General features: G+C 42.4%; 1 protein-coding gene across 1 annotated transcript in view; it reads right to left on the bottom strand.

Moving 5' to 3' along the window:
* THSD7B (thrombospondin type 1 domain containing 7B) overlaps window positions 1-15,155 on the bottom strand; it is a 685,311-nt gene that overhangs the window by 41,030 nt on the left and 629,126 nt on the right. The window contains exons 19-20 of the mRNA XM_025197580.1: window positions 4,231-4,372; window positions 1,362-1,477 (exon numbers count right to left, since the gene is read on the bottom strand). Coding sequence (XP_025053365.1) covers window positions 1,362-1,477; window positions 4,231-4,372 — 258 coding nt within the window. The remainder of the gene's footprint in view (window positions 1-1,361; window positions 1,478-4,230; window positions 4,373-15,155) is intronic.

Here is a 15,155-nt window from a genome sequence, read left to right as displayed (position 1 = left end):
GCCGGGCGGCATCCCCCCCCCCCCCCCCCCACCCAGAGTGGCACAGCAGGGGCAGGAGGAAGAGCCACTGGAGGCAGTGGGAGCTGAGCAGTACCCAGGCAGCTGCAGTCGCACCAGAAGCAGCCCTGCTGGGCTGTGCACACTGGCTGAGGTTAGGGCTGGGGTCAGGACCAGGCTGGGCTCCATGCCCAGCACCGTGGAGGCTGCTGTGGACTGCACCTCCACTGCATCTCCTGGGAGAGTTCTGCTGCATGCTCCCCCTGTCACCCCTCTCTCCCCCACCCCCAGCTGGCTCCCAGCACCTAGCACCCAGGCAGCCCCTCCACACACACATGCCCCCCTCACACACACAATATATGAGATTAAGACTTTATTTTGAGCTATTATGCAATTGCCTCTATGTACGCTACTAAAAAACCCATAAATGAGGACAAAATTATGTTTAAAAATAAAATGAAAATATGTTATAGTTGATGCTTGATTTTTATAATATGATTTTTTAAATCTATAATTCATTGAAATTATATCTGCTGAATGATTTTGCATGTGCAACCCTCGACAACTCACCAAAATTCATCAAGTGGCCCTCCAGCCAAAATAATTGTCCACCCCGATGTAAATGATACTGTCATCATTTTCAGGGATTTTTTTCCAAAGGTGCAGTAATAATGGATTACATTTTAAGAGAATTTTACATCTCAGAACTTCCCTGGTGCCTTGTTTACTGTAGGCTCCATTTTGCAAGCCCTTACTCATATGACTTTAATAGGACATAATTCTTAGTCCAATAGTTCTCAAACTTTTTAGATTAAAGGAACTCCTCATTAGACTTAAGGCACCCTTGAATAATGCCAGCCCTTTCTTTCACTCATTTTTCAGTGTGGAAAAATAAAAGAGAAATTCTTTGGCTGCAAAGAACTCAGAAAGACCACAACAGGCAAGGATTTTCTGAGACTGGATTCCTATTTGAAATCTGGATTTACGTGAATCCTGTGTTGATTTTTGCACACAAAGTGCTACTATTGTGTGGCACCCCATGCAGCCTTAAAAGGATCTCACAGTACCACGATATGCACATATGCAGACATTACCCTATCACTGAAATCCAACTTTAGAGTAGAGAAAAGAAGCCATACGTTCAATCAGCGTACTTTATCATTTTCAGACTCTTATTTTCTGGTCCCCGCTCTCCCCTTTTTTAACCACTTCCAAAATCCAGGATTGATCATCACAAACTTCCATGACTTGCAAATGTTAAATGTAGACCTCCAAAGGCAGCTTTGTCAGAGGACTGTAATTTTCCATAACCAATTCATACATTAATCTTTAACAGATTTCTCTACTGCATTTGTAAACTTCACCTGGTCGCAGTGGTTTATATTTACTGTTTTTCCATCACTGCGCACACAGCTCAAAAGGCGGCTCCTAATCCCTTGTCCACAGGTTGCATTTTCACTTAGTTGACATGTACTCCAGTCTAAAAACACACAATAATTATATTTATTAAAGCAAATGATCACTGCACTTCATTTTACCTCAGTTTACTCCATGATGTGGTTATCATCATTTAATTTGGAGCTTTAGAATTGTGAGCTCATATAAGAGAGAAACAAAACAGATAAAAAAGTATAAAAGTTCTAAAATGTTCTAAGAAGTAAGTCTCAGATATCCATTAACAAAAGCAGTACATCAGAGTATGCAGAAAACTGTTGAATGCTGATAAAGTATATCTTTAAAAAACAGTTGGCACATTTACAAGGCCATATTATTAGCCTGAAATAAAATTTCAGTTTGATAAAGTGGCCATAGAAGTTTCTCAAGTGCAACTCCATTTTAAGCTATTTGTTGTCTCAAAGTAATGCTCAGCATTATCTCAAACAGAGCTCTGTCTTAAGTGAAAGTGATATTTCCATTCTCCCTTGTATTTTTCCTTATTCAGAATAATGTTTAACATTTACCTGACCCAACATGAGCTTTGAAGCTCCATTTTTATATCAAAGAAGAAACTGAAAGAAAAAATATATATTATGCTGTCCTTGCTACCAATAAAAATGAAGAATAATAAAGTACTGTCATTTGAAAAATGACTGTAAAAGAGGTACCATGATGTTGGATGTTTGTCTACTGGTAGCTTTCAAATACGCTTAAGGTATATTTCAGAATATCTTTTTTTCCTAACTGTCACTCCTGAAAACTGAAACACAGATCTAAAAGTAAAGCTGAGTTCTGTGGGGTTTTTTATATATAAGCACTAGCAGAGATGGTTAAAAAAGAGGACTTTTTTTTCCCCATTTTTCTCCTTTTTTTATTTTGGAATTTTCCAACCAACTGCAGTCATTTGTAAATAAGTTTCTAAATGCATTTTGCCTTCATGTGCATCTATGCAACCCATATTGCTTTCAGATTTTACCATTGCTTTCACCTGGGTACTGTCCTCTTCAATAGGATTGCCCAGCTGTAACATTTCCTTGTAACTGGAATTTTGTAAATAATTCACTTTTAAATAATTCTTGTGCAAGAAGAACAGAGTCCATCCCATTCTTGTTAATTTATAGTGCAGCTGCATTGATAGCACAAGTAGCAAACACTCACCTTGAGCCCCAGCATGCCTGCTTCATCCAGTGGCCGCAGTAGCGGGCGCAGGGTGAATGGGCCGTGGTGCCTGGGCAGTGGGGCCAGAGCCAGCAGCAGTAGCTACAGTGCCAGCAGCAACTAGCAGGAGCCATCACTGCTGAGGCTGCCAGGAAGCAAGTCCAGCCACTGCGCCACCCCAGCCTTGCTGCACACCCAAGGGATAAAATCCACTGGCAGGCCAAATTTTTAAATGTTTTTTTAAGTAAAATGTTTCGTGTTCAAAGGCAAATCAGCCAAATCAACTCCAAATCCATGAGTCATTCAAGAACCACATGTTGGCCCTACTACTGGCAAACATCCTCCACCCCCACCTGGGGCTTTGGATGCTTTCTAATCACTTGGTTGGCATCCTATGTGCAGGCCCAGGCACGAAGGTTTGGGGTCCTGATGCCCCCGAGTTTCGGTTGCTCTCAGCCATACGGCTGCAGGAGCAAGCCAAGGAGGAGTCTCCCATGTTCATAAAGTGGGCAAAAGCCAAGATCTTCCCACTGGAAATGAAAGTGGGAGGTTAACTATACATTACCTCTGCAGGTACTACCTCATGTCAGGAAAGCGATTATCCCCAGCATCCAGGAAAATCGCGTTAGTGATCATGTTATTTCCCTTGCTAGCTAAGTATGGTCTGTATTTCGCTGACCCCTGCTTTACAACACAGTTCATCAAGCAGGGCCCCAGCAGAGTCGACAGCATTTCAAGCTATGGTAACCCCATAGCTCGGCACTGCTAAGTATGTACACGTATTCCAGAGACCCCCCTACAAAGGAGCCACGTGCTAATTAGACCCCAGTAATGACTGGAACTGGATGTTCTTGCCATGAGTCCTGGGATGCTCCAAAAATGTATAAGCAAATGAGACAGGGCAACCAGGTCCAGCTCCACCTCAGGGCAGGCAGAGCCACACTAATCTTGTGGCAGACTGAGAGAGGGGGGGACAGAAGGATTCTGGGTGAACTATTAGGGGCCTCATTTCATGGTGTTTGCCAGGCATTTAAGGCTGGTGAAAAAACAGGAATAATTGGCAATGGGAAAGAAGGACACAGCTCAGCTGTGGGAATGAAGGGGAAGTCAAAATATATGCTCATCATGACTTGGAATAAAAGTCAGCAGTGGGGGGACTGTGCTTAATGGGCATTACCCTATATATGACTCAGATGGGCTGTATTAATTTATACTTGTGGGAGGCTCCTATCAGCATGTTTGTCCAATGTAGCACAGGTATATTATAGCCATGCTCGCTGTTGGCCTCATTTAATCAACTTCATAGTTTTCCATTGCTGAGCATATGCTGCTTTTAACACTGGCAGATAGACAACATATTTAGTGAGTTTTCCATGTATGTGAATGTAAGATGAGGGGCTTTTTCTCCCGTGCTGATTGAGGCAAAAAAACCTCATCTCGTATTTGAGTAAATACACCCAAAGAGCAGATTTGCAGAGTAGTAGGGTGTTATATGCATAGCCATGTTTAAGACCAGAACTGCAGTTTAATATTGTACCATAAGTTGTCATGTCTCTTCAGACTTTGTAAATGTATAGTAAAGAGTGTGTGAGAAAGATTACTCTTTCCACTTGTCTGGTGAATCACAGTTATGCTTACCTGTCAGATTGTACTCATACTGGAAGCAATTTTGATTGAGAACACAAGGTTGCATTTGTGAATCTTCTGGGCAAGTCTTGGCATCTGAAGGAGACCTTAACACATGGCGAACACGTGTTTGCATAATATTGGGATCACATACCTAGATTTTAAAAAAAAATTGCAAAATAGAAATAGATCTCAGTGAATACTAGAGATACCAATTGCCTGTGATACATATACATATTATGTTGTTATATGGTTATTCCTATATCAGACCACAGATTATATTATTTCCTTCCTGTTGTTTAAGACAGTTTAAATATTTTTAATAATGAACCTCTTTCAAAGGTATCATTAACATTTAACACATCTTTATCTTAATACTACCAAGCCTGACATCTACTGTACTCTATTTTGAATCACTTCTTTAACAAATATATCCTATTGCTACTTAACAGTACGATAATTGGTTAAGGAAGATAGCAAACAAAAAATTGAGAAGTCTTTTGTTGCGACTCCTCTATGATTTCCCAAGCAAAACCTTGTAGCACTAAATATGGATAAAAAAAATTAATTATATCAAGTATTTTAGGATCCTTAATGTTGTAACTCAGTTAAAAGTGTGTTTCGGTTCCATGAGTGATCAAGGGGTCTGTCTGAGACACAAGACTTCACTGAGTGACACTTACCTCAGATGATTAATGCTTAAGCTCTTTTTATTCATGACTCAGAATTGATCATTATTCTTCTGCCAACACTGTTATTTGTAACTTAAAGACCCCAACAGAAACAGATAGCATCATCTGGAAAGAATTTTTACTATAAGGACCACATGAAACACAATCAAAGAATAATGTCATGACTGCAACTGAGCTGCAACTTGGGAACATTCTGAAGATTTAAAGCTTATATTTTCTGCCATGCAGCAATGGTAGAAATTACAACAGACCATTCTTTTATGCTGTATTTGCTACTACATACTGGTTATGACATTGTAGGCCATACAGGACCATTTTTTCAACAGCAGCTGATACATTAAGTAAATACATATGTGTCCATGCAAATTTAAATACACTTAAGCAAATATTACATGCTCTTACAAGTCCATGTTGCATCTCTGTATTTGACTTTCCATCCTAAATTATGTGTACAATCTAATAGGTATATTTTTTAAATGTATCCCTCTCCTCCCTCACACAATTATATTTTGTACCATTCCCCCATTCTCTCCTAACCTCACCTGAGGCAGAAGCCTCTACTCCAACTAGCTCCAAAGCATTGCAGATGTATAGCCTTTGACAAAGTAAATAGAAGTGTCATGGTTTTATGGATGGAGGTTCATAATATCACTTCTCCTTATACCAGGGTAAACATTTTTGTGTTCTAAGTGTCATAAAGGGGTGGAGGACCTTTACATGTTTTCTAAGCATCCCTCTACATAGGACACAGACCAATGGCTTGAGGTTGCAACAAAATAGATTTATATTGGATATCAGGAAATTCCTATTCATCATTAGAACAGTGAAGCAGTAGAATAGGCTGCCTAGGGAAGCTGTGGACTTTCCATTACTGGAGGCGTTCAAGAAGAGGTTGGACAGCCACTAGTCAGGGATATGCCTATGTTCTACTATGGCTATTTCCCATGCTTAGAGACCACTCCCAGAAGGTGATAATTGATGGGATAGCCTCATCCTGGAGGGCTGTCTCCAGTGGTGTCCCCCAGGGATCGGTGCTTGGACCCATGCTTTTTAATATATTCATTAATGATTTGGATGAGGGGGTGGAAAGCTCAATAATTACGTTTGTAGATGATACCAAGCTGTGGGGAAACATGGGCACTTCGGAGGTTGGGGTCAGGATCCAGGACAACCTTGACAGACTGGACTCATGGGCAGAACTGAATCAGCTGAGATTTAACAGGGATAAGTGCAAAGTCCTTCACCTTGGTAGGAAGAACCATCACCACAGCTACATGATGGGTGGTGGTCCATTGTTCTGGCACAGCATCTGAATGACACCTGGGGGTCATGATCAACTGGAAGATGAATATGAGCCAACAGTGTGATGAGGTTGCCAGAAAGGCAATAAGAACTCTGGCGTGCATCAGCCGATGTGTGGAGCCACAGCAGGGGACCGGACTTGATGAGCTTACCGGTCTCTTCTGGTTCTATGATTCTGGTCTATGCTGGTTGCCACATGGGACTGGGAGGGAATCCTGCCTCTCACTCCCTACCCATTTCTGCTGTGTCAGAAGGTTTTTTTTCTTTAAGCCTTCCCCAGAGGCATTGGGTGTTAGCTGCAGCCAACTAGGAATTTTGACTGGAGCGTGCCAGTGCTCCTGCTGGAACTTAAACCATATTTGGAATCAGGAAGGCATTTCACCTCATGGTCAGATTTGGAAGAGATGTGGGGGTTTTGTCTTCCTCTGCAGTGGGAGACATGACCCTCTACCTAGGATCTCTTGAGTGTACATTGAACTTTTACAGAAGTAAGACATTGGCTCTCATGGTCCCCCTTCTTTATCTCTGGCAGGTTAGGATGTTATGTCTGGTGTTGTTTCAGGATTGATGGTAATTTTACTAGATTAGATTATGGATCTGTATAGGATGGTTCGGACAGGGATAATCTTGCCTCAGGCAGGGGTTTGGACTAGATGACCTATGGAGGTCCCTTCTAGCCCTACTTCTCTATGATTCTGTGTTTCTATGAGTTGATCACTGGAGTGGAAAGCTCCCTCTGACTTCTGCTTGGGAGAGGTTGGTCATAAGGTCCCGCTTCTCTCTCCAACTTATCACCATATTGGAAACATCAACCAGATTGGTGCATTTTTTAACCTTTTCTTCCATGGCTAACTGAATGTCAATCAGAAAGTTCACCTGGGGCCTTCTGCTAAAAGACAAGAATACAACAGAATGAGTACACTTAATGGCACCACCAATATTACAAGTGCGGTCACTATAGACTTTGTTCAAGGCCAGCTGTTCACACACCAACACAGCACTACTATGGTGGGGAAAGTACATCACTTAAGTAAACAGAAGTTTTATTTTTTTAAGTCCCTGAAGGACTTGTGAAGGCTAATTATAAGCAACAATCACTCATTAGAGTAATAGCCCTGAAGCTAATGCAACTGTTTAGATACATCCAAACTATCTATAGAAGTAAAGAATCAGGAATGGGTCATAAAAAATAGGGTCTTGAAGAAAAGGTTCTGGTCAGACTGAAGTAAATAGATCTTTTGCTGCTACTGATTAGAAGAAAACTAACACAGTAAATGAAACCAGTGGATCCTATTACTAAATCTTGGAACAAGACCTGTACTAAATATATGCAATACAATCAATTGAACAAAATGTTCATGAGCATATTTTATTCAGGAAAATTCCTCATGAGTATTAAAGTCCGCTTAAAGCAAGAACAATAAAGACACCAACAGAACACTGTGAGCTGAGAGGGAAATCTAAAACTGTGTTATTTTTCATAAATGCTTGGGAATCTCAAATAATATATTTTGATATATTAGCCCCAAAATTAAAACCTCATTAAGAGTTTAAAAAACATGCCCATATTGCCTTGCAACTGCCTATAATACTAAACCCAGTGTGGGAGAAAATATAATTAATTCCCCTATTATGAATAATAAAAAAGAAATTTCTTGCCATTAAAAAACAAATTCAGATCTCAATTAGGCTACTGTAAATCTGGAAGTAGCTTCACTAACATTAGCAGAAATTTTCCTAATATAGCCCAAAGGAAACAAGAGACAAATTTGACTCTGATTTGTTACTGATTTGTCAGTGACTAGTCTCCATATGTTTATGTTGTATTAGGGGAATGCCATTATCATCTTAGAGTTATAGGTCTCCATGCCAAATAATTTTACACAGTAATCTTATTGAACTATCCATTGTTAACCAGGGAATGGTCATCTCATCATCTAAAATAAGCAATTATTCTTAATTATTTGAAAACTAATCCCCTGCTAAGTATTTACCAATAGTTTATTACCTTTCCTGCAATTAATTTAATTGTTTGTCCTCACAGGGAAGAATAATAACTTAAATGATTTGCCAATAAAAATCAAAGAGGGTATCTGAATAGAAGCTCCTAATTAGTTTGCTTATATATTCCAGTTCAGAAATCAATGAAGGTGCTGAAAGAAGCAGAGATGTGCAGGCTCTGAAATGCCTACTTTCAGTGTCCTTCAATCTGAGAACTTGTAATCAGAAAAATTTTGTAAGTAATAGTAGGTACTTTCCTTTTTTCATGAATGCATCCTGTTGTGTCTTATTATAGGATGTTAACATAACTCATCCCAGAACATTGTACAGACTGTTATATTGAAACAAATTTACTGAAAAGCTGGGCTATTTTCACTCTCAGATATCTTCTTAGACACAGCAGGTAGTAGGACAGCCATGATTCAAACAGGTCACAGAACATCCTCCATTTACCTGTGTTAAAATAATTATTTTACTGCCACTCTTGAAGCTGTCATTTTGATCAGCACAACTGATGAGCCATGTTGTTTGGAAACAAGAATATAAATGATAAACCAAATGCATTAGTTATATTTGAATAATAAAAGAATTTGGAAGGTAGAGTGTTCAACTGATTATTCTGAGTCCATGGGAAACATACACAAATTTAAAGAAAGAAAACTGTAACTAATACCCTGTAATATTATTTGTTGAATTTCCCTTTACATAAGTTGAAAAGTCAATTTAGTGTTATAATTGATTTTCTGGCCTTACTCTTTCAAGTTATCTAAATAAAAAATTGAGGCAAGTATATATGAGACTAAGTAAACAGCAGGAGAGAGTGACGTGCAAAGAAAAAGATTAAAGCTAAAATTTTCAAAGAAGCTGAAAGGAGATGAGTACCTATCTCTGCTGGAATAGTAATGGGATTTGGGTGCATAAAATTCTAGACAGAAAGAATGAAAAATATTACCGTTAGATTAAACAAGTAAGGAGGATCTGAATAATATGCAAATATTTAAGGAGTATAAGTAGTAAACACTGGGTGCATCTACACATTCATTAATGTGCAGTAGTTACTACACATTTAATTTAGTACTTGCTTAATGAAGTACTGACTAAATGTGCAGTAACTCGTAATACTGTGCAGTAGCACTTATGCATGTTATTTTTTTTGTGATGCTTATTGCATAGTAGCCTAATACTACTGTGCAATAGTGTATTAGCATGATTTTTCCCTGACACACTGCTGCACAGTAGTATTAGGCTACTGTACATTAAGCATCTCAAGTAGATGCACCAACTAAGTAGGAAGAAACATTAGGGCGGTATAAATGAGGAATGAAGGGGGGAAAACAGATAAATTGCACATCACAAAGATGATCCTAATTCTAATATTATAAAAGCCTAAGTCTGTCTGTCTGTCTGTAACACTTTATTCACACTCTCATTGGCTGACAGAAATAGCCAGAGTTCTCCAAGCATGGGGGAGCACTGCCATGATTTTGCAGCCATGCCGAGGACCGGACAGAGGGTGTAGCGCTGCTGGCCTCGGCTCCCCCACTCCGCTCCCTGCAAGAGACAGAACAGCAGCAGCATGGGGCGTTAGGTGGTGGCACTCCATCCCGGCCCCCTCCCCTCTCTATCCCCCATCATTTTTGACGGGCAATTGGCTAGTAAGATATAAATAGCATAATCAAACTCATCACCTGTACCAGCACATCCATCATGGAATCTGCCAGCACACGACACTGTCTGGTACTAGAAAAGCTTATTTGTGGAAAAGCATAACTCTTGGATGGAATGGATTTTCTACAGAGATTTCGAGCAGGGTAGAAGACAGCTGAAGGAAATACATGAAAGGGAAACTGTTGGAAGATCACAGAAGAAGGCAGTAAGCAATTTTTAGACAGTCTTGTAGGCCGCATCCACGTGACCATGGATGTTTGGTTCCACAAGGACAACTAGCAGCAGGACACCTTGTGCCACTGTTAGTTGTCCCTGTTAGTTGTTCCTGAGAAATACCTGTGCCACGCGCCCTTTGGCATCCAGCAGGTTACTCTGGGTGGGGTAGGGCAGGCTGGGACCAGCACTGGGCTGGCCCCAGCAGCCTTATCTGGGGTCCTGGGGGGATGCAGATGTGGCAATCCTGCCAAACAGAGCTTGGCCCACAGCCAGAACATGGCTCCAGTTTTGAGTAGCGCACACTGTTCCTGTGTGCACCGCTCTGCTTTTTTTTTTTTGCTAAGGGTTTTTGACCCCTGGACTGCTCCCTTGCAGCTCAGAGAACTGCTCAATGTGTGGTATATGGCACCACGCATGTCTGCAGCACCACATACCACATGGCTGCACTAATCTGAATGCGGCCACAGAGGGAAAGTTGGAAGTCAAGCAGTGTACTGTTAAGAGTAAGTAAGGTGAGTGATGAGCAAGAAAATGGCAAAGATTTGGGCAGTTCACTGAGCAGGCCAAGTTCTGAGCAACATTATAAATTAAGATAGGGCAGGCTAGCACTTACAGAATGATTCATTTAAAGAGGCATATGATTTTGTAGACCACAGCCTATTTTGTCAGATACTTAGTCTAACAAAGTACACCATTGCCTGCAAAAATGTATGCCCATGAATGAGTTAGTTTCTCTGGTGCTGCCTGCCCTGCCTTCTGTCTAACTTCATACTAAGGTACCTAACTACCTCTCTTTATAAATGAAGAAAAAAACAAGAGTCTGACTACCAGATGGTCTTCCTTAGGAAATCTCAGACTCGTCACTGACACTAAATGAGCAATATAGAAACACAGAATGGGAAGGTGTCCTTTGGGTCATCAAGTCCAATCCTCTGCTTTCATAGGCAGTTGTTAAACCAAAGAATCCCCCAAATGGCCACTTCAAATCCTTAGGGTCCCTTTAGATATTATTTCTGTTGTGCTACAGTAGGGGCAGCAAGGGCTAAGAATGGGGGATTCTGCCCCCTGGTCAGCCCCAGCCACAGCCTCTGGGCAGCATCAGGGCAAATCTCCCTGGACATGTGTACACATTCATTAATGTACCATAATTATTGTGCATTAAGGTTAGTACGTTTAATGACAGGTACTAACTTAATGAGCCATAATTGGCCCTACTGTGCATTAGCACAGATAAATGCGTTTTTAGTGACGTTAATGCACAGTAGACTAAATCTACTGTGCATTAATGTGGGCTTTACCCGCCATGTTAATGCGCAGTAGAATTAGTCTTCTGCATATTAAGCGTCTTGTGTAGATGCACCTCCTGACACCTTGCCATGAGGTGAGCCATCAGGGAGCTTGCTACTCTCCCCACCTCTCTGTCACTTGGTAACAGTGGGTGCATCTACACGTGCAATTAATGCCCCTGAATTTTCTACACAGAAATTTCAGGCACATTAAGCTGGGGCCCTACACACATCTGAACGTGCACCCATTGGGAGCAAATTTACTTCCTATGGAAGCAGTTCAGTCCAGGGCAGCTGTTGCCCTGCTCTGCCCCCATGCAGTAGCCAGGGGGAGCTCCAGGCTCCCCCATGGTGGCAGGGGGCATGGGTCCCAACCTCCGTGTGCTGGGGAGAGTTGTCCTGGCTGCTAGGCACCTGCCTCCCTGCCATGTGGAGATCGAGAAAGGTCCTGATCTCCAAGTGGCTGGAACGCAGCATCCTGCCAAGTCAGACAGCTCTTCCTGCCCCCCTGTGGTCCCCTGCTACCTAGGCTGACCAGGAGCAATTTGCTCCCAGTCAGTATCTACAAATACACTTCAGCACATTAGTTTAATGCACTGACTTCTAGTACCTGTATTTACAGGTACTATAAAATGTCACATTAGACTGATCTACTACACAGTATCTGCTGTGTACGTGTAGCCAGTGATATATTACTGCACATTAGAACAGTCTAATGCACAGTAAGCATCTTATGTAGATACAGCCAATGTCTCCCTCTCCCTGGTGAAGGGTCTAAAGAAGCATGCTGGGTGTTCAAATTAACATGATGCACATCTACAACATAGTAGTTCCACATTTAATGAGGAACTTCTTTATGACAAATTCACACTTTCTATCACACAATAAAACCTCCTTGGCTAAACAGGGAAATCCAGGGGATCCTAAGGGCAAAAAAGAAGGCATACAGGTGGTGGAATCAGGGGGAAGCTATCAAGGAGGAGTATACCTACTTGGCCTGCACTTCCAGGGAGGCAGTTAGAAAAGCCAAAGCAACTACAGAGCTGAGCTGAGGCTGGCAACACAAATTAAAGACAACAAAGTCTTTTTTTTAGGTATGTAGGGAGTAAAAGGAAGGTGCAGGGCAGCACAGGACCCCTACTGAACAAGGAGGAGCAATTAGTGACAGACAGGGGGGATAAGGCTGAGCTATTCAATGAATTTTTTTGCCTCAGTGTTCCTGAACAGGGTTCAAGATAAGTCTCCTAATGGGTTCTTAGATGGGCATCAGAGGGACACCAGCTCACCAACTGTCAATGTTGACTTGGTGCAGAGTCATTTGTATGGACTGGATGTGTTCAAGTCAGCAGGCCCAGATGAGCTCAATCCGAGGGTAATGAAGGAACTGTCCAGTGTCATAGCAGAACCACTGGCATGGCTGTTTGAGTGCTCGTGGCGCTTGGGTCAGGTCCCAGAGGAATGCAAAAGCACCAATGTGGTCCCTATTTTCAAGAAGGGGAGGAAGGAGGATCCAAGTAATTATAGTCCAATCGGTCTCACCTCCATCTTTGGAAAGGTGTTTGAAAAGATTATGAAGGATCGTGTTTGTGGGAGTCCAGTGGGAAGAATAATGCAGCAGGGAAACCAGCATGGATTCGTAGCAGCAGATGCCTGACCAATCTGGTTTCATTTTATGACAGGGTCACAAAATGCTTAGATGCAGGAGTAGAAGTGGATGTCATTTTCTTGGATTTTAGGATGGCCTTCAATATGGTATCTCATCCCATTCTCATAAATAAATTAAGAGGCTGTGACATAGATGTTTACAGTCCAGTGGGTGGCAAATTGGCTTAGGGGCCTCACCCAGAGAGTTGTAGTAGATGGGCTGGTATTGACCTGGAAGGATGTGGGCAATGGAGTTCCACAGGGTTCGGTCCTTGGACCTGTACGCTTTAATATCTTCGTCAGTGACTCGGATATGGGTGTGAATTGTACTCTGTCCAAGTTTGCAGATGCTACTAAATTGTGGGGTGAAGTGCTATCTGGAGGGTAGGGAACGATTGCAGGCAGACCTGGACAGTTTAGAAAAGTGGGCGGTACACAATAGGATGCAGTACAACAAGGACAAGTGCAGAGTGCTGCACCTAGGGCACAACAATATCCAGCACACCTACTGGCTGAGAAGTGACCCTCTCAGCAGCACAGAAGCAGAAAGGGATCTCCGAGTCATAGTGGACTCCAAGATGAACATAAATCATCAGTGTGATGAAATCATCAGCAAAGTTAACTGCACTTTACCATGCATCAGCAGATGCATGACAAATAGATCCAAGGAGGTGATATTTCCCCTCTATGCGGCATTGGTCAGACCACAGTTGGAATATTGCGTCCAGTTTTGGGCAACATACTTCAAGAAGGATGTTGATAGACTCGAGAGGTTCCAGAATAGGGCCACTCCTATGGTTAGGAGCTCACAGAACAAGCCCTATGAGGAGAGACTAAGGGACCTGGACTTCCTCAGTCTCCACAAGAGAAGGCTGAGAGGTGATCTTGTGGTTGCCTACAAATTCATTAGGGGGGGATGCAGCAAGATATTGGAGATGCTCTGTTCACCAGGGCGCCTCTTGGGGTAACAAGGAGCAATGGTCACAAACTGACAGAGAGCAGATTTAGGCTAGACATCAAGAAAAACTTCTTCATGGTAAAGGTTTGACCCCAGCACTCTTTCCTGCCTAGGCAGGGGATCAGACTTGATGATCTGTTGAGGTCCCTTCTGACCCTAGCATCTATGAATCTATGAATCAAATTGCCCGAATGTTTGGCATGCTACCATTTAATGTACAAAACTTGCATTAAATTAAGTGACTGTGGCATTGATACCTACACAGTTGGATGGGTAAAAAAACTGGCTGATGGGGCACACCTAGAGAGTAGTGATGGATGGGTCATACTCAACCTGGTGAGATGTGAGCAGTGGGGTACCCCAGGGCTCAGACCTCAGGCTCGCACTGTTTAACATCTTCATCAGCAACTTAGATGAAGGGGTTGACAGAACATTGTCCAAGTTTGCTGATGACACTAAGATGTGGGGAGAGGTGGACACACTTGAAGGGAGAGAGAGGCTGCAACTAGATTTAGACAGACTACAAAAGTGGGCAGATGAGAATAGGATGGGATTCAACATAGACAAATGCAGGGTGCTGCACCTTGGGAGAAGGAATCCACAGCATGCATATAGGCCGGGGAGTTCCCTTCTTGAAAGCACAGAGGCAGAAAGGGATTTTGGAGTCATTATTGACTCCAAGATGAACATGAGCCACCAATGCCAGATCGCAGACAGCAAGGCCAGCCATACCTTGTCATGCATCCAAAGGTGCATCTCAAGCTGGTCCAGAGAAGTGATATTCCCCCTCTATGTGACTTTGGTCAGGCCGCAGTTGGAGTACTGTGTCCAGTACTGGGTGCTGCACTTCAAAAGGGATGTGGCCAGCCTGGAGAGGGTTTAGAGGAGGACCACCTGCTTGGTGACAGGGCAACAGGACAGGCCCTACGAGGAGAGACTGAAGGACCTGAACCTGTTCAGCCACAGCAAGAGGAGGCTGAGGGGGGGGACTTGGTGGCTGCCTACAAGCTCATCAGGGGAGATCAACAGCAAATAGGCAGAGCTCTTTTCTCCCCAGCACCACCTGGGGTGATAAGGAACAATAGTAATAAGCTGATGGAGAATAGGTTTAGGTTAGAGATCAGAAGGCAATATTTTACAGTTAGGGTGGCCAAAATCTGGAACCAACTT

This window comes from Alligator sinensis, unplaced genomic scaffold, assembly GCF_000455745.1.
Source record: "Alligator sinensis unplaced genomic scaffold, ASM45574v1 scaffold277_1, whole genome shotgun sequence".
NCBI lineage: Eukaryota > Metazoa > Chordata > Crocodylia > Alligatoridae > Alligator > Alligator sinensis.
Note: the sequence above shows the minus strand (reverse complement) of the source record. Positions and strands in the feature narration are given on the sequence as shown.